Source organism: Haliotis cracherodii, unplaced genomic scaffold (genome assembly GCF_022045235.1).
Source record: "Haliotis cracherodii isolate W230 unplaced genomic scaffold, xgHalCrac1.p SCAF_13, whole genome shotgun sequence".
NCBI lineage: Eukaryota > Metazoa > Mollusca > Gastropoda > Lepetellida > Haliotidae > Haliotis > Haliotis cracherodii.
Window position 1 is genome coordinate 38118007 of NW_027266268.1, and position 19318 is coordinate 38137324.

The window sequence follows — 19318 nt, forward strand, 5'->3', positions numbered from 1 at the left end:
AGACAACACGGACATGTGGGCACCCATCAACACAGCTGACCAAAGCGTCCATAAAATATTATTAATCAGGGATCACAGAGTAAAACAGAAAAGCTTGTGTTGTGAATAAAACCGTCAAAACCCTTTCCATAATCATAAGAAATCTCTGCTAAAAGCAGAGTCCATTGTACGATTCCGATTTTATGATGAGCATGCGTTTATGAATCATTATCAAATGGTAATGATACCAGTAGTTCGCGAACATGTGATCCCATCCTGCTCCACCGATGGCATCAGTCACAAACACATGCAAAGGCAGAGCAAACACAGGAAACCAAGTTACTCGTCATTTTGATAACTGATGTGGCCTCGTGATCACCCTAAAACATTTTGAAAGAAAAAACTGTCCTTAAATGTTGTCACCGTGATCAACAAACGTTTGAGCAAGAGTCGTAGAAATACATGCTCGATTGTAGTCAAATGTTATGAATTCAAGACACCAAAGCTAGAGCTGCTGGAATATAAACCGACATAAAGAGAAAGATTCACCAGTCTATTTTATTTCTGGTTCAGGCGGGTAGATCAATTGAAGGGAATTGACTGTCTAGGGGATTAATCAATTAATCTTTATTTACAAATAGAATGAAAGGCCACAGGCCTATATAGTGCAGATTGCATGGATAGTGTAATATTCATACGTTTAATAAATCTTTAACAAGTAGTTTTTTTATATTTCTTTGCATGAAATACATATGATTTCACGTTGATATTTTCCGAAGTACAATAAACTTTAAAATGTTTGGTGGCTGGTATAAATATGGCGATAAATATTCAATACGCAAATGCTCGAATACTGGACATACAAAGAAAAGATGGTACTCATCTACTACTTCCAGTTCCTTGCACAGTGTATAAACTCTACGCCGACTCCGTGGTCTAGTGGTAGAGCGTCCGCCCGGAGAGCGGAAGGTCCGGGGTTCGATCCCCGGCCGCGTCCTACCAAAATACGTTAAAAGATGGTATTTGTTGTTACTCTGTCTGGTGCTCGGCATTAAGGGGCTAAAAACATGGACTGGTCGGCTCGGAGTCAGTATACTGTGTCTGAGTGGGGTATCCATGTTAAACTGCAGCATGGTATCTAAGTGAGCTAGCACTATAAATCGGCATTAGACTGGACTAGTACAAACACACACAAACACACACAGACGTGCATGCACGTCGCTGTATAAGTGAAATAATTTTGGACGCGACGTTAAACCCAATTTCACCTCACCTCACCTACAAACTCTATCTTCTAATATGTGTCTGTTCAATGTTAAGAGTATGCGATGAGCATTTTACTCGAGGAAAATACATTATATTGTTTTTGCAAAATAGGTTTCAAAAGAATTTGAAACCTAAGTTTAAAACAGTACATATTCACATTTTGTTTATAATCTTAATGCCAAGTTACATTTTTGTATATACACATCCTTTAGTTTTTGATTGACCATGTTTATACAATGTTCAGGGTATTCTTCCTTTTCTACATAACCCAAACCAAATTCATTCATGTTTTCCTGAACAGATAAGACTCAATCTACGCTTCCAGAACTATATCATACAATAGCGTCATTTCATAACATGTTCTTGGGTATCTGTAAGGAGGCCTGTGTAATAATTGTACCCAGTACGGTATCATGTTAATCTGCGTACAGTAAAGTACGGTTATAGCGAACTCAAAGGGACTACTAATTGTAGTTCGTTATAACCGTAGTTCGTTATGAGCATATATACAGTATAACAACAGCAAATAGTCGGGACCAAAAAAGTAAGTTCGTTATATCCGTCAGTTCGTTATAAGCGTGTTCGTTATAACCGTAATTAACTGTTTATATAAATAATAGATATCCACCACATTCACCATACACAACTGCATTTGCTCAATTAATCTTAAATCCCCAAACTCGTTTACATCCATTGGCGTGTACTCTTTCAATAAAGTCTAACTTCGAGATACCCCATATCCTAGCCCCATACAACAAAATAGGATCAATGGTTTTATCTAAAATCTTAATAAATACATCAAAGTTTGTTTAGAGTGTTTAGAAAGGCAAAGAAGATCTTTCTTTCCTGGATGGCAGGTAATGATTTCGGAGACGAACAATGTCAGACCGTTCACACAACACAACCCTATTTTCTCCAGTTATCTTTTTGTATTTGTAACCCAATGTATGCAACAGCTGCCATAGTTTGTACTTTGTAACAAATAAATCATGGTCAGTTTCAAGGTGTTTCTTCAAAATTCTTAGGGACAGGTACTTATTTTCTGAGTGCAGTTTAACAATTGCACGTCTGACTTGATCCCTCTGAAAACTGTCTAATTTATCAACCTTGCGTGGTTCCCTACCTCCTTGGCCTGACTATTTGTATCTCGTCGACTAATAACAAGTTTCTGAGGGGACATACCAAGAGCTTTTGAAGCTCGTTTCAAGAATTTATTAATTGCATAAAAAGGCTTTGCTCTTTCTGCTTCACTTCTAAAGAAATCATACACATTCAACATCAACTGTTTAACATCTGCTGAGTAGCGCATCTTGTCATTGAATGAACACGGTCACTGTGTAGCACGTGCAGACCGTGCTTGCGCTGTGCTTTCCACGGTTTGTCCCCCTACGTGTCATGTACACATTTCTATACAAAATTACATGACAGTTTCTTAAAGAACTTCATCCGTCATGGGTCTTAAAATAAACAAAATTCAGATTTTGTTGGGTACAGGGTATTCATGTTCAAGTACCGTATTGATGTTTCATACACTTTTCTGGATTTCGAGTTATTTTGCAATTCATCATTCTCATTTGGAGTCAAACGGAAATTAGTATTTAGTAAGTTTGTTTGTTTGTTGTTTAACGCCGCACTCAGCAATATTCCATCTATATGACAGAGGTCTGTAAATAATCGAATCTGGACCAGCCAATCCAGTGATTGACATCATGAGCATCGATCCACGCAATTGGGGTACAATGACATGTATCAACCACGTCAGCGAGTCTGACCATCCGATCACGTTAGCCGCCTCTTACGACAAGCATAGTCGCATTTTATGGCAAGCATGGGTTGCTGCAGACCTATTCTACCCCCAGATCTTCACGGGTCTGGATTTAGAAAGTGACATATTTCCATTTTAGCAATACCTTTTCAACCAGGAACTCCAGAAAGTGGCTTCTTGTGCTTAAAAATAAGGATTCTGTCGGGAATTTTCACAGTCGGAGGTTCTCACACGTAAACGGCAACCAAATGGTTAACCAAACACCTCTATCTCTATAAAATCCCTAGGATGCAAAAGGTTATCATTTATGGAGAAATAACAATTATTGGTTGACATATATTTAGATACAATGTGCTCATCATAATGTGAGTGAGTGAGTGGTAGTTTCTTCAATTTTACGTCAGCAGGGGTGAGAATTACTTTGACTAACACTGCAGGAGTACTTAATCAACTCCGCTATGAATCCCACCATAAGGTTACAGCAGATCCATTGCATAACATTGACTGCTTCACGTATGGCTGGAGCGGTGGGGAAGCGAAGTCGTTAACGCGTTGTGAAGACCATTTCTGATGTTCCCCCACCGTGATATTGCTGGAGCCATATAAAGACAGGAACCCAGTCTGTGGCGTAATAACATCGTTGGATATTGCAATCCCTTAGTGGTCTTTTAAATACACATTGAAATATGATTTAGGTATGGTTGTAATTGAACAGATGTAGGCGGATAACAAAAAAAATCAATTGTGATAAAAACGACTAAACCCTTTCCATATATCAGGATGTCTCTACTAAAAGCATGTGTTTATGAATCACTATCAATTAGAGTTAAAGAACTATAAAACACTATCAAATAGTGATGATACCAGGTGTTCGCGAAAAGGTAAGCGTATCCTGTTCCGCCGGTGACATCCGTCACAAACACATGCAAAGGCAAGTAACTAAGTTTGATTGATGCAAGTATAGGATTGTGGAAGACATACATGTACTTACATGCAACTATAACACAATATTAACTACTGGAGTAATCATTCTTCTGACGTTTTGGTCACTAATGCACATTTGATGCCAATGAAGATACCTACTTCTCGCCTAAATGCCCCATCCCAAAATTGTACACGTGTTCTCCATGAAGAAGTCATGCATTTCGCATAAGGTTTACTAAGAAGATATCAGATGAAATTTGCTTTCAGTGTTGACAAATTGTCTTGAATCATTAGGTATACGTCTTACTTGACATCTGAGAATACTCGGGGCGGTGGGGTAGCCTTGTGGCTGAAGCGTTCGCTCGTCACGCCGATGACCTGGGTTATTTCTGTATGTGTAAATGTAACAGCAGATAACGCCGAAAAAACACGACTTGCTGTGGGGTGTGAATCCGTTTCCGAGACATGGAAGGATATTAATACCCTGTAAGCATATATTATAACTGAAGGGGTCAGAACCAAAAGGGGCCTAAAACCTACATTTTGTGATTTATTGTCTGGTATTCCCGAGGAGTCAGGATCCAATGACGGCGGCACCGGCTGATGACTGGTGAAATATTCACTGATTGGATGCGAGATCTAGATAAGAGCATGGCAAAAAAAAAGCGTAAGATTGTTTTGTTTTCAGACAACTGTCCTACTGTTTCTAATCTCACGAACATTAAACTTGTGTTTCTGACACCCAACACAACATCGGTGATCCCACCGTTTGACCAGGGGATTATCGCCAATCTCAAACAACACTGCAAGCGGCAGATGATGACAAGTATGCTCTCTTGATTTGACGAGACACAAGACCACGTGATCAGCATATTGAATGCAACTGGGATGGCACACCGAACGTGGCGGAAGAACTGATTCCGGAAAGGCGGCTTCATGTTGATGGACGGTGTGGCTGACAGCCGACAGTGATGAGTGAGTGAGTGAGTTTGATTTTACGCCGCTTTTAGCAATATTCCAGCAATATCACGGCGGGGGACACCAAAAAATGGGCTTCACACTTGTACCCATGTCGGGAATCGAACCGGGGTCTTCGGCGTGACGAGCGAACGCTTTAACCACTAGACTACCCGACCGCCCCACACGTTTCGAAAGGAGACTGGCATACACATGTGCACATGTAACGGTGTAGTTATGCTCTAGTTGCAGTCTCATTATAGCATTTTCTTATTTCATTTTTGAAAAGGTTATTTCGTCTCGAGCATCAAGGTGGACCATGAATCTGTAGCGTCCGCGGCCAGAGGATACCACATATTCATGACCCTGTAAGCCAATGAACGTCACTGTAGCATCCCGCCACACTATAGGCTTGTAATGTTCCAGGTTAGAGATGCAGACTTGGATCTGTCGCCGTAGATACGTCCCCTCCTCGTCTGTCTCTGTACCTTCGTGGCCAGTCTGGTCCCTGGGATGACCAAGAGAGGTGTTCAGAGATTAAAAGGTAAACTACCAGCACAGAAGTTACCTATCACGCCTGTTCTTCTGAATAATTAAACCTGACCACTCAGTTTAACACAGCTTTCTGGGAAGCCTGTTTTTTTAACACTGATTGGTTAACTGTGATCTATACAGATTTCGACAAAGGACGCATGTTAATTGATTTCTTCAGCCTGAAAACAAACAGACAAAAAGAACGGCGGAGCTCATCGGATGTCGTCATTTGGAAATATCCCAGACGGTTATAGTTTAGTAATAAAAACAAGTATCCATGCTGTGAAAGCATGTTCGAATTTCGGATTGCGTCGATAATACGATTACTACTCCCTTGTTGTCATCCACGTTTTCTGGTATAACCCTGCACTTGTGTATTTGTCGTCATTCACTTGATGCTCAGTTAATGATTTTATTACAGGTACAATTAGTGGTAGCACCACTTAGATTACCTGACAAAGGTTCCCATTTGGCATTTATTGTGTCTGGGGTAATTATCCAATCTAAATGCAGGTTTGAAGTGAGGTGAAATGGGTTTTATGTAATATACACGTGGCAGCCCAGCAAGAGGTAAATGATCAGTAATATGTCAAAAGTGAGTGTTTACATGTCTAGGTTTACTAAAACAAAGGGAATACACTCATATCATGGCGTGAAGTGCCGATGTAAAAACAACATACTTTGTTCAAAGGGTTAACTGATAATACGTTGATTGGTTGCTCATTGTTATCTATCACTCAATGGATTTTTTTATGAACCGTGGACGCTTTGAAAATAATTGTCACGTGGGCTTTCTTGAGTCTTGACACCTATGTGAAACACCTGAAATAATCTAAGTCATCAGTTGAGAAACGAACACGGGTTATAATATCCCGAAACGATATATATCTTTTAAAATATTTGATTGTTACAGAGACACGTGACATCGAATAAGTTTCTTTGTACAGCTGCAGACGAGTGGGATACTGTTCCTTTATGTGTATATTCACGGATACATTCCTCGAATAAGGAAGCTGCCTAAAATTTATATACATAAATTTGGTAGGTTGTAATTATGGTATTTGAATTTTGTTTTGCTTCATTTGCTGTAGCATTGAACCGATTCGTTCTTGTTCCTCTACGTCTTGGTTAGGGAAATTCTTCAATGCGCGATAGACGTTTTTTTCACAGGTCTTTTCCTTTGTCAGCGTGTACATATTACCGCCAATTTGTAAAATGTGATTCTCTCAGGCAATTTAACAAATGTGGAAGTATTTCAGTCATTTTGACAGAAAAATCGGCCCAGATTGACTAAAATTGATAAAGACGATCAAAAGGGCCTAAAAACATCACAGCAAAGGATTAGAAGCCAAACAACATAGAATTGTACTTTTCAATGTAACATATTCAGTCTCTTGGTGATGACATTAAACATCAAAATGTTTGGAATTCGTTATCATAATAATACAGATGGAAATGTTTTTCAGCACTTTGTAAAATAACTGAATATTTAGGCGTTTAATAAATTTGAAAATGTTACACATTTTGACAGTAAACAAATATACACACTATAAAAAAAGCAATGCTCAAGTGAAATATTTACTTTGTGTTGCAAGTCAAAACAGTGTAGACGAAAATCCCAAAATTACCAAGCAAGTGACTTCTCAAAACTTCGTCACCATTACCGATGCTACCCACAAAGGTACCTACATTTCCTTATTATCTCGAAAACTGTATTTTATTTTGTTGATCAATGTGACCATACGCCCTTATTACTACCCATAAAAGTGACTAATGCGCTTACGAATGGCGCAGCAGAGGTCGCGAACTAGTCTTGATTTCTGCTATACATCCAGGTATTCCCTGGGAAAAAACAATAACAAAGGCAACAACCAGTCCCGGGGAATTGCTTAAGATCAGTGCCCCTTTAACACGAATACCCCACTCAAACACAGTCTACTGACTCAACCCGACCTGTCCTTGCTCCTGAATGCCGAGCGCCAGTCAACGTAAGAACAAAGGCAGGAAACGTAACATTGCGAAGTGTAGGTTTACTGAAATGCGTGCCCTGGAGATATAGTGGATGAGGTTCCTAGCATGATCAAACAACCTAAGCTGGTCGTTAAAGACGACCAAATATTTGGAAAATAGTTCCAACATGGTGACTGTCAACAAGAGAGTACCTGCAATGGAGTGATTTGTGCCAACGGTAGCTTTCGTCGCATCAGATGCAGTTTAGTAGTCGTCTTGAATAATCACAGACTGCTACCAGATTACCAATTTTCTGCAGCCTTTCCGTCTGAGAAGGCATCAATGGTTGACGTCTTCGAGCTAGATTGTTAACATCATGTGAGGGTCATGTGATAGCGAGGTCGACGGGTCAAATATGATCATGGCTCACAATGACTACGAGTCACCAAAAGTCTATTTTCAGAGAAAAAGGTCGATCGTGTCCATGGTGGGTCAGTTGGTTTGGTGGAAAAGCCATTAAAAGCATGAGGGCTGTAAGCTACGTTCTATTCGTCTGAAAAAGCTTCCATTCGACATGTATTCCTTGCAAATCATCTTTACGTTACATATCAAGTGGCAGTTATCACCTGGAGTAGGTGACCCGTGAAGATCCGGGTTAGAATAGTTCTAAGCTTGTCGTAAGTCTAACGGGAACGGGTGGTCAGGCTCGCTGACTTGGTTGATGCATGTCATCGATCCCGTCTGTCACTGGATTGTCTGGTCCAGACTCGATTATTTACAGACCGCTGTCATGTAGCTGGAATATTGCTGAGTGCGGCGATAAACAGCAAACAAATGTGGAGCAGGTAGCGAGGCTGTTGCCAAAATCGTGGAATAATCAACGTTATTAATACTAGTGACCAAACGTACTTTATTATATGACAGTTATCTCATGTTCAAAGATACATCAGAATTTAAATTATTATCACTATTTAGGACCCTTCTTAGCACAACACACAGATCAAGAAAACAAGCAGATTTGCATATCATGCACATGCATGTAAACAGAGAACCTCTAGAAGATGTGTGCTGTAAAGATACTGAGATAACACATACTGTCAGGTTGTTCCTGTTGTGATGCAGTGGATTAAAGGAAAAGTGGATTGGAGAATAACTGCTGTTATCTTTGCTTTTGCATTACGTGCACGTTTAGAGTGAGTGAGTATGGTTTTACGCCGCTTTCAGCAATATTCCAGCAATATCACGGCGTGGGACACCAAAATTGGGCTTCACACTTGTACCCATGTCGGGAATCGAACCCTGGTATTCGGCGTGACGAGCGAACGCTTTAACCACTAGGCTACCCGACCGCCCCACACGTTTCGAAAGGAGACTGGCATACACATGTAACGGTGTAGTTATGCTCTAGTTGCAGTCTCATTATAGCATTTTCTTATTTCATTTTTGAAAAGGTTATTTCGTCTCGAGCATCAAGGTGGACCATGAATCTGTAGCGTCCGCGGCCAGAGGATACCACATATTCATGACCCTGTAAGCCAATGAACGTCACTGTAGCATCCCGCCACACTGTAGGCTTGTAATGTTCCAGGTTAGAGATGCAGACTTGGATCTGTCGCCGTAGATACGTCCCCTCCTCGTCTGTCTCTGTACCTTCGTGGCCGACAGTCTTGAGGATCAGCTTTCCCAGCGTCCTCTTGTTGACTTCCTGCACTTGAAGCTGAAACAGGAAATACGCATCGAAAAATGACTTTCATCAACCTCAACCTGCATACGCGACATCGACATGAGTGTTTGTTCCTGCACTTGAAGCTGAAACAGGAAATACGCATCGAAAAATGACTTTCATTACTTCAACCTGCATAAGCGACATCGACATGAGTGTTTGTTTGTTTTGTTTGTTTGTTGTTTAACGCCGCCCTCAGCAATATTCCAGCTGTATGACGGCGGTCTGTAAACAATCGAGTCTGGACCAGACAATCCAGTGATGGACATCATGAGCATCGATAATTCGAGATACGATGACCTGCATCAACCAGGTCAGCCTATCTGACCACCCGATCACGTCAGTCGCCTCTTAGGACAAGCATAGTCGTCTTTTACGACAAGCATGGGTTGCGACATGAGTAAGAGAGTGAGGTTGAACGTTGCATTGTACTATTTCAGCCATATGACGGCGAGACGACACAAGCAAAGAATAAAGTATACTGACTCAATTCACAGGCCTTCCAACCCTGGATATATTATCACGTCTGATGCAGGTCACCCTGACAATTATTTAGGCGGACTCCACTGTGTATCAACTTTCATTCAGAGTGAGTGAGTGAGTTGGGTTCAACGCTGCTTTTGACAGTATTCCAGTTAAATCGCGGCGTGTCAGCTTAATGTGAGAGGAAAGCTCGAAATGAGGCAGATCTCAGACGTTTACCAGTTCGGTGAAACCAACGAGCACGGGTATGGTGCTGACAAACTAGAAACATAACCGGGGCGAACCGTGATTCGAACCCGCAATAATAGGTTTCTGGCGTGCCAAAGGGCCGCAACTCTTCACAGCGAATCGCGGCGCCTTAAACGACGGCATGTAAATAACCACGTCTGAACCAGTGATCAATACTGTGAACAACGATCCACGACATCGGGGTACGATGACAGGCACTCAACAAGTCACGGAGCCTGACCACCCGATCTATTCGGTCGCCTCTTACGATCAACTTGCTGTGTTTGTTTTTTAGAGCTTTCTTTTGCGTGTTAGATAGTGTCATAATCAATGGGAGTGGCCGCCATGTTGTTGATGTCATCATTGAGGCTGGTTTGTAACTTGCGTTCTGATTGGTCCGTTAAACTTGATAGCGTAGCTAATCAAACTGGCTAAAGGAAATCAAGGGCGGATAATTTGAGACTGCGAGGACCACGTGAAAGGATCCAGGGCCCTGCGAGCCCTGGAAATATGGAGGTTTTGGTTGGTTGGTTGGTTGGTTGGTTGGTTTGTTGTTTAACGCCGCACTCAGCAATATTCCTGCTATATGACGGCGGTCTGTAAATAATTGAGTCTGGACCAGACAATCCATGAGCATCGATCTATGCAACCAAGTCATCGAGCCTGACCACCCGATCCCGTTAGTCGCCATTTCAAAATTGTCAATTAAACAGAAAGTCAAGAAATGGAATGAAGAGCTCAATATTTTTGTGTAAGATAATAGTGGTTTGGAAAAATATAATTAATCATTTCACCCATTTAAAAGATAACAACACAACACCAGAAGCCTATAATATGACCGACAAATCTACCGTTATACATGGCAAGTATCAACAGAATGGACACTTTTTGAAAATATGGCTTCATCTTGAACGCAAATAGAAGTCCAGAAATACTTGTCTTGTCCTTATCCTACATAATTCACCTTTCTCAGGTTTATATAAAATGTTATTATTTTTTTAAGAATTGACCTTCACTTTGTGTGAGTTCATTCTCTGTATGAACGTCGGAGCTTGCACGTTGTTTTTTTAAGAGTACATTATGACAAGACAGAAGTACTCACCAAAACAGTTGGAGCATGCGCTGACGATTTCTTTTGATTTTCAACCTGAAATAAAGGTGAAAGTAAACTGCATTGTTTACTTATGACGTGATTTGTTGTTGAGGTGGATGCAGAAATACATCGCCACCGGAATCAAATATACTCTTTAAAATAAGTAGGGGATCATGAACTATAAGTGTTAATACCAAGTATTAGAACAAAGATAAGTTTTGAGACAAAAATCCTGTGCATGGACGTTTATGTCACACGTTCCACTTGGTCTTCTTATATTTGGGTCTTTGCCAAAGACAAGGTCACAAACATATGTAAACTTATCACTTCCGCGTTAGCCATATTCAGAGAGGGGTCTTACGAAAGCCATTGTACACTGAGCTATTTCAATGAAATGGGTTCTATGTTTTGCGAATCGGGTAGCATATTATACATACATACAAAGAATATCTGACCCGTGAAGGTCAAGGTTAGAATAAGTCTTCAGCAACCAATACTTGCCGTAAAAGGCGACTGTGCTTGTCTTAAAAGGCGACTAACGGTATCGGGTACTCGAATACTGTCTACGGCGGCGTTAAATCTCACGCACGCACGCACGCACGCACGTACGCACACACGCACTCACGCACTCACTCACTCACTCACGTGATTGTGGATTTCACCTTAATGTTAAATTATATGAAATGTTAAATTATATGAAATGCATCACTTTGGGCGACAACCTATATCACGTGTGTGTTCAGCTTGTTAATATTGCATTCATCATTTTCTGACCCATTAACAGTTATATCCGGATTAAAATCTGCCAGGGCCCCGTTCCACAAAACAATCTTAGCGCTAAGACGATCCTAACTCCTATACTTTAGCATTGACTTATGACAGACCTAGCGATAACACTATCCACGACAGTCGTAGCGATACTCCTATAGTTAAGTATTGACCGACGATAGTCGTAGCCATAATACGATCTTATTAACTCCTATACTTTAGCATTGACTTACTGCAGTCGAAGCGATAAGACGATCTTAACTCCTACACTTTGGCATTGACTTACGACAGTCGTAGCGATAAGACAATCTTAACTCCTATACTTTAGCATTGCCTTACGACAGTCGTAGCTCTTATATCGCTTTGTGGAACGGGGCCCAGGACAGAAGAACATTCCTATTAGGGCTGGGGCGTGTGACGGGTGCTCGGGTCGGGTGGGTACCGAGTAGGACCCGGGTACTTACGGGACTACCCGGACCCGTGGTTAGTCACGTGATTATATTGTTTAATGACAAAATATTTAAAACTCTAAGGTTACACTATAAGTGACGAATTTCTTTCTGACTGTACACACATTCCTTCTGACTTTATATGTTTGCATAATGGTATGACTTCAGTCAACTTCAGTGTATGCATGACCAGATCGGATGATACGCGTATCTAAATTTATTTTGACAGCAGTACGGTCAAACGTTTCCCAATCAGACATTTTGTACCTATCTCTTGAAACCTACAGCGGATACCCGAGTAGGGTAGGGTAATAGAGGGGTGGGTACCCGGGTAGGGTAGGGTAATAGAGGGGTGGGTACCCGGGTAGTACATTTGGATTCGTCCCAGCCCTAATTCCTTTAAATATTAGCTCCGTAGTGATACTTGAAATGGTGTACGCGACATTACAAACCTTTGCTCACCTCTCCGATTGCAACTTACACTAGAGCCATGTTTATCACAATGGCAACCAGTCACCAATGTATGGCAGAATGTTCATTTGCCCAACCTACCATCACAACTGTAATGTCGGGACGAACCTATAGCGTTCCCATTCAGATGGCATGGGGTAAACGACAATATATTATGCCTTTCACAACTTGAATGAATGAACCTACCACGAAATAAACATATCGAAATGAGAATAAAGATACCTACTTCATAAACATATTGAAGAACACCGCAAACCCCTATCACGGTCAAAAGAAAGTCGACTTACGATTCTGACTGTATAATAAAACGCTTTCCAATGGGGATGATACCAGGCGTAGTGAAACAACAGACAACATTACAGAATCTACTTACCGTGTTGCCCATGTTCAGGTCGGATCAGGTAGATGTGGTGAGCTGCACTCACTGCACTCAACTGACATTAATACACCTTTCGTGGAAAAATATTTATAGAATCAGTGCTACCCAGAATCGACTCAACAAGCCATACTCGAGAGTACCCTGCAAACGTCACCCGAACAAGCTCAACACGGGAAGATGGGAAGCGTAAGTAATAATTTCTGTCTTAATTAGAAATGTTCCAGGATTCTTTGTGAAACATTGCTGTGTAATGAAACCCAGTTAGCTATGACCTCGTTTGTCTGGAAACTCCAGGTTCCGGAAAATTGCTTTTATGAAACTTCACAAAAATACAAGGACTAACTCCGTATCCATGGTTCGTTTCGCCCGGAAAGTTCAAACAATAGTTAGGGTCATGAAAACCTCTTCGAAAAAGGAAAACGCTATAATCAGTTCAAATATTATTTTATGATGAAACTAGAATTATTGTGACATCCATAAATTCTCTTCCTTATTTACTGAGGGGGCACGAGTGGCCAAGTCGTGCAGAGTTGCGTCCCTCGGGCACACCAGAAACCTATGATTGTGGGTTCGTATTCCGGTTCGCCCCAATTAAGTTTCTAGGTTTGTCGATACCATACCCATGCTCGTGGGTTTCACCGAAGTGGTAAACGTCTGAGACTTGCATCACTTCGGGCTTTCCTCCCACATTAAGCTGACATGCCGCGATATAACTATAATACTGTTAAAAGCGGCGTAAAACCCAACTCACGAACACTCACTCCTTATGCACTGCCCAGGTTTATACAACACGGTTGTAATGCTCCAGACTCGACTTGATTTTTTTAGGGGAGAGGAGTGGCTCACAGTTCATCCGACCTTTGTCAAGGAATGAGAACATATGGTACGCCATCGGTATCGCGGTGCGGCAGATTGTGAAGCTGTTCCTGGACCCAAGGGTGACCCGGCCATGTCACATAATGAGACTTGCAGAATCTATTCACCAACGTGAACAGTTTGCTATGTCTAACTTTTAGAAGCACTTTATCACTGTGCATGTAGCGTCAGAATACACAACTGCTTGTCGGGGCTTTAATTTTCCTTCGCACTGGAAGGTAACAGAGTCGACTTTCTGAAAAAGCTGCCCATGAAAATATGTTGACAGGTGTGGTCATATCTTATTTTTTACGTATTTTGAAGAATAGTAGGCGTGATCGGTAAAATCTGTGCTCGAGTTTACCTTTTAGTCTCCAAACACCTCTCTGTGTCATCCCAGGGACCAGTCTGTGAGAGGACTCTCTAGTCCCGCGTCGACGTGCACTATGCTAATGATATTCAGTTGATTAGAAAGACCAGAAACGCAATATATTTCAACACAGCAAGACCCGAGAAGATCCGGGGAAGAATAGGTCATTATTCAATGTATTGTTATGCATACCAGAATTTTAAAACGTAGTATTTTTGTCATTTAATCTAAGGCTATCTTATCGCCAGTGACTGAAGGGATGATATAAATCCAGCCAGGGCCCATGCAGGAAGCAAAGGCACTGTAAGTCCCCATGGTCCCTGGTATGGTTATCTCCCTTTAGTTACTGACGATCTCTAGCCCATTTTTATATTGTGTTGTAAATTCTTTCTGCTTTTATATGTTCCTCAACTAGCTTTAATACACTCTGTGATATTCTAGTTATTGTACTGTCCTTTGATGACAGGTTTTTATAAAGTATATATACTTATATGTTATTAATGTATTAATTCTCGTCACGATATGGCTGAAATATTGCCGATGTGACGTTAAATACTCACTCAGTCACTCACTCATGTCGCGAAAGAACGAATAATTGGTATAGTTGACAGCCACATCCCGTTTTGTCGATCAGGTAATCGAACACCTTGAATATGTCGCACTGAAAGCTAACACTGTGTCCAGCGGCTAACCAACACAGTCAGGCTATAGACCGAAACAGGCTATAACGTCACGGTTGAGTGATTTCTATATTTGAACAACATAGACTTTTCATTTCTTAGTAGCTAACATTTGTTGAAGTGTTGCCAACATCTGGCCATAGATATGCCTGCTCGCTCTTGATTGGACGTAGTCATGACAACCCATGTAAACCTTCCGGGTACATTGTCGGTCAAGTCAAGTGTATCCTCATAAATCACAACATGTAATACAGAGAGGATATAAATACATCTGTACACATATACAGACATAGATATGTTCAGTGAGAATTCGTAGATTGTAATAATAAAGCTTGGAGTTGATTGCTGAACTCTAAGTATACGCTTGAAATATTTCAAATGGATTCTTTCAATCATAACTGACTTTACAAGGCCCCGCAGTTCAGAGGCGTATAATATTGGTTGAATGGCGTGGTATGGTTATCGAATTATGTTAATAGTCTAAACTTAACTTGCCATCATGCATTTTGAATCTCTGTCCGAGTCATTATTAAGATAATTAACAACTCTATCACATCGATTCAAGTAGGTGAGGTGAATTGGGTTTAACGTCGCGTCCAAGATGATTGCACTTATATAGCGACGTGCATGTACGTGTGTGTGTTTGTGTGGCTGCTTGTACTAGTCCGGGCTGATGCCGATTTATAGTGCTAGCTGAATGAGATACCATGCCGCAGTTTAACATGAATACCCCACTCAGACACAGTATACTGACTCTGAGCAGTCCTTGTTTTAGCCCCTTAAAGCCGAGCGCCAGACAGGGTAACAACACGTTCCATCTTTGAACGTCTTTTGGTATGACGCGGTCGGGGATCGAACCCCGGACCTTCCGGGCGGACGCGCTACCACTAGACCACGGAGGCGGTCTCGATTGAAGTAGACTGTAACTGTTAGTCGAGACAAAGATGGAGTCGATACTGCGGTAGACGATGTGCAATTTTGTTCACTAGGATCGGTCGTATCGAGGATATTCGTGAACAATCATCAGTCAAACTCTCTGACCTTTCTCAATGTATTCTCAATGTTCAAGATTAAAGCGTCTAAATGATCAGATGTTTGTGACAACAGGGGCATGATTAAGGTACCAAGACGTTCGTTCATAGCGGGAGTAAACCCCCAAATCAGACTACAGATTGGTGGCTGCTACTATTTTGCTACGATAGCTATGTATAGTTCAAGAAAGATAAAATAAGCCCAACATATGTGGAATACACTATAAACTATCAAATGATATATCACACATACAATCAGACGCCGCACAACACGCTCACAGTGAACACAGTCCAGGAACAAACTAAAACGCCCCAACCCTAACCCCCTTATCCTCCTGAATTATATTTTTGGGCTGGCTGGGATACCCATGCAGCTGTAAGAAAACAATTCGCCGAAACCATCACAGTTACTGTCACAACAATTAAAATACCGAGTAAACTCAGACATTAAGTATTAATATTTCTCCACTGACAGCACTGTGTAACTGGGGGCTAGACATCTACATATAACGCACAATATCATGCAACGACACCTGAATATGGAAACTTTAGGTGTCGGCCACACGCGAAGAGACTATAACGTCATTATTTTATAGTCCCACGATGTTACAAATAGAGAATCTCACCCAAGTGTCTTTTGATATCAAATATATCAACACGAGTTGATAAAAGTGGAAAAATTCTGATGCTTGTCTGTACGGCGGTCTGTAAATCATCGGGTTTGGACCAGACATTCCAGTGATTAATATCATGAACATCGATCAACGCAATTTGGATCGATGACATGCATCAACCAAGTCAGCGAGCCTGACCACCCGATCCCGTTAGTCGGCTCTAACGACAAGCAGAGTCGCCTCTTACGGCAAGCATGCGCTGCTGAAGACCTATTCTACCCTGGATTGCATTCACGCAAAGTGGAGACGTTACGTGTTACTGTAAATAATGAAAATCAACAATACCAACGGCTCGGCCCGATTTTGTTGACCTTTCAGCGTATGGTCATAAGTAAGCATGACCTCGCTGTCACCCACACGGAGGAAGTGCATAGTGTATGTGCAATGATGTGGGTGTGTTGGTGCGTTAGGTGGTTGTCCCCAAGCCGTTATATCTGTGGCAGAGAATGACCAGACTAGAATATTAGGAATTATTTAATCTTTGTGAATTTGTAATTCCCTCTATTTCCTTTTCAGGGTGCCACAAAACAACTTCCGGGACACCTGGATGTGAGTATGAAGCCAAAACAATGCTTTGGGGGATATCAAGTATCTTCCTTCATCACTAATGTTGCACTTAATCATAATATTCCAAAACATGAACGCATGCATTGGTTTATGGGTGGGTGGGGGGGGGGGGGGGGGGGGGGGGGGGGGGGTTCCAAAGAGTTCTCTATATTTGAAGTTGCATTATTAACGGCGTTAAGCAGTAATAACTCGTTCACACTATTCTCGCTTTTTCTCATTTCTATCCTGGTTAAAAAAAAGTCATATGCATTTCTTAAATATGAGGATTGAAATGTCTTACGCAGATAGGATAATATAATAAGTAAGGATGATATAGAAATCCAATAATGTCATCTTGCAAAATAAGGCAACAATTATTTACGATCTCGCCTTAGAAGATTGTGAAAACGAGATACAGCAGTCCTGGAAATAATGTTTGCAAACGTTTGTAAAATGCTTCTAACTTAAGAAGCGACAACATCCAGCGAACCACCATACTCCGTCCAAGCAGATATTGTTAGCTTTCTTTAGTAAATGGATAGAATTGTTGTGTAGGAGGCTTACCCTGGAACTTCTTTTGAAATAATGTACTGAAATTAACTCTTTTCATTGATTTCTTTTGTTTTGTTTGATTGTTTAGAGGCAGCCCACAATTACTTCTCTACCAAACGCACACAAAAGCCAGCCGCTCGACCACCAACCATTTACATTCTTAGTCGTTATGAGGGGCGGTCGGGTAGCCTAGTGGTTAAAGCGTTCGCTCGTAACGCTGAAGGCCCGGGTTCGATTCCCAACATAGGTACAATGTGTGAAGCCCATTTCTGGTTTCCCCCGCTGTGATATTGCTGGAATATTGCTAAAAGCGGCGTAAAACCATACTCACTCACTTATTCGTTATGCTTCAGGGGGCACGAGTGGCCCAGTCGTCTAAGGCGCAGCGATTCGCAGTGCAGAGTTGCGTCCCTTGGGCACGCCAGAAACCTATGATTGTGGGTTTGAATCCCGGTTCGCCCCGATTATGTTTCTAGGTTTGTCAGCACCATACCCGTGCTCGTGGGTTTCACCGAAGTGGTAAACGTCTGAAACCTGCATCACTTCGGGCTTTCCTCCCGCATTAAGCTGACATGCCGTGATATGACTGGAATAATGTTAAAAGCGGCGTTAAACCCAACTCACTCACACTCACTCACTCGTTATGTTTCAACTAAAATAATTGACTCAATACATTGTCATTTCAGAGTATCAACTGCAGCCCATTCATTGCTTGTTGTGACATCAGCTCCTTCCTGTACAATCACCGGGACAGCCTGTTGGAGTGTGATCGGCGGGTCTTGCAGTGCTGTCTCTCAATCATCCTGGAAGAGCCGACCTGGGTGTGGAGGCGCGCGAGTCTCGAGGTGTACGGTAGCAAACTTGCAGTGATGTTTTACTCCAACGACAAAGCCAATGAATATGTTGTGTGTATCAATAGTGATGGCATAACATCCAAGTGTGTCAACCGAGGACCTCGTCTGAAGATGAGGGACGGCTTCCGTTCAGTGTGGAACTGGATTGGAAATGCAGCGGGGAGAGTTCTCGGCGCTATAGGTGGAGCTGGGAGAAAGATGCTGACTTACTGAGCATTCGTGGAACCAGAGTGGCGTGGGGATTGGGGAGGGTGTGAGGTATTTATTTGAAGCACTCTCAACATTTATACATTCAGAAATATATGGGTGATCAGGTATTTTATGACCTACGTAATATCGCCTGTTCAAATCTTCTAGGGGGGGGGGGGGGGGGGGGCTAAAGAATATATAATATACAATATAAAATAAACATGTAACAAAACTGTAACAAAGTCATGTTTGGTGTTATATTTTGTACATAATTACATGATTACTGAAAGGTAATTGTAAAATCTTAAAATGCACCCCACATTTTCAAAAAATCTACAAGGCTAGTTGAGTATCAATATCAGTCGGGATACATCGTCTCACATTAACAATTTCTGTGACGCCACCGCGTCTGATCTCATACAGCGATTACATAAAGGCGACAAAACTCTTTACATATTCATCGGATCATGAGTATTTGTTTGTGAATCACTATCACAAATTGATGATACCAGGTGTTTATGAATCACGTTCAAACAGGGATAATGCAAGGTGTTTATGAATCATGTTCAATTAGGGATAATGCCAGGTGTTTATGAAT

At 41.5% G+C, this 19318-nt stretch overlaps 2 protein-coding genes across 2 annotated transcripts; one reads left to right on the forward strand and one right to left on the reverse strand.

Moving 5' to 3' along the window:
- Positions 1–8316: 8316 nt before the first annotated feature.
- LOC139459312 (uncharacterized) lies at positions 8317–12976 on the reverse strand. Its single transcript, XM_071240768.1, has 3 exons — positions 12964–12976; positions 10912–10956; positions 8317–9092 (listed from the first exon to the last, which is right to left on the reverse strand). The coding sequence occupies exons 1-3, from the start codon at positions 12973–12975 to the stop codon at positions 8808–8810; spliced, it is 342 nt and encodes a 113-aa protein (XP_071096869.1). The 5' UTR covers position 12976; the 3' UTR covers positions 8317–8807.
- A 104-nt stretch (positions 12977–13080) lies between these two features.
- LOC139459314 (uncharacterized) lies at positions 13081–18882 on the forward strand. The gene is made up of 3 exons (XM_071240769.1): positions 13081–13155; positions 17096–17128; positions 18364–18882. The coding sequence occupies exons 1-3, from the start codon at positions 13147–13149 to the stop codon at positions 18742–18744; spliced, it is 423 nt and encodes a 140-aa protein (XP_071096870.1). The 5' UTR covers positions 13081–13146; the 3' UTR covers positions 18745–18882.
- The last annotated feature ends 436 nt before the right edge of the window (positions 18883–19318 follow it).

Bases quoted from the DNA above. Each gene is read 5' to 3' on its own strand.
- LOC139459312 (XM_071240768.1), bottom strand. The intron at 9,093-10,911 runs GTGAGTACTTCT...TTCCTGTTTCAG, and splicing joins CGCATGCTCCAACTGTTTTG to CTTCAAGTGCAGGAAGTCAA.
- LOC139459314 (XM_071240769.1), top strand. The intron at 17,129-18,363 runs GTGAGTATGAAG...TTGTCATTTCAG, and splicing joins AACTTCCGGGACACCTGGAT to AGTATCAACTGCAGCCCATT.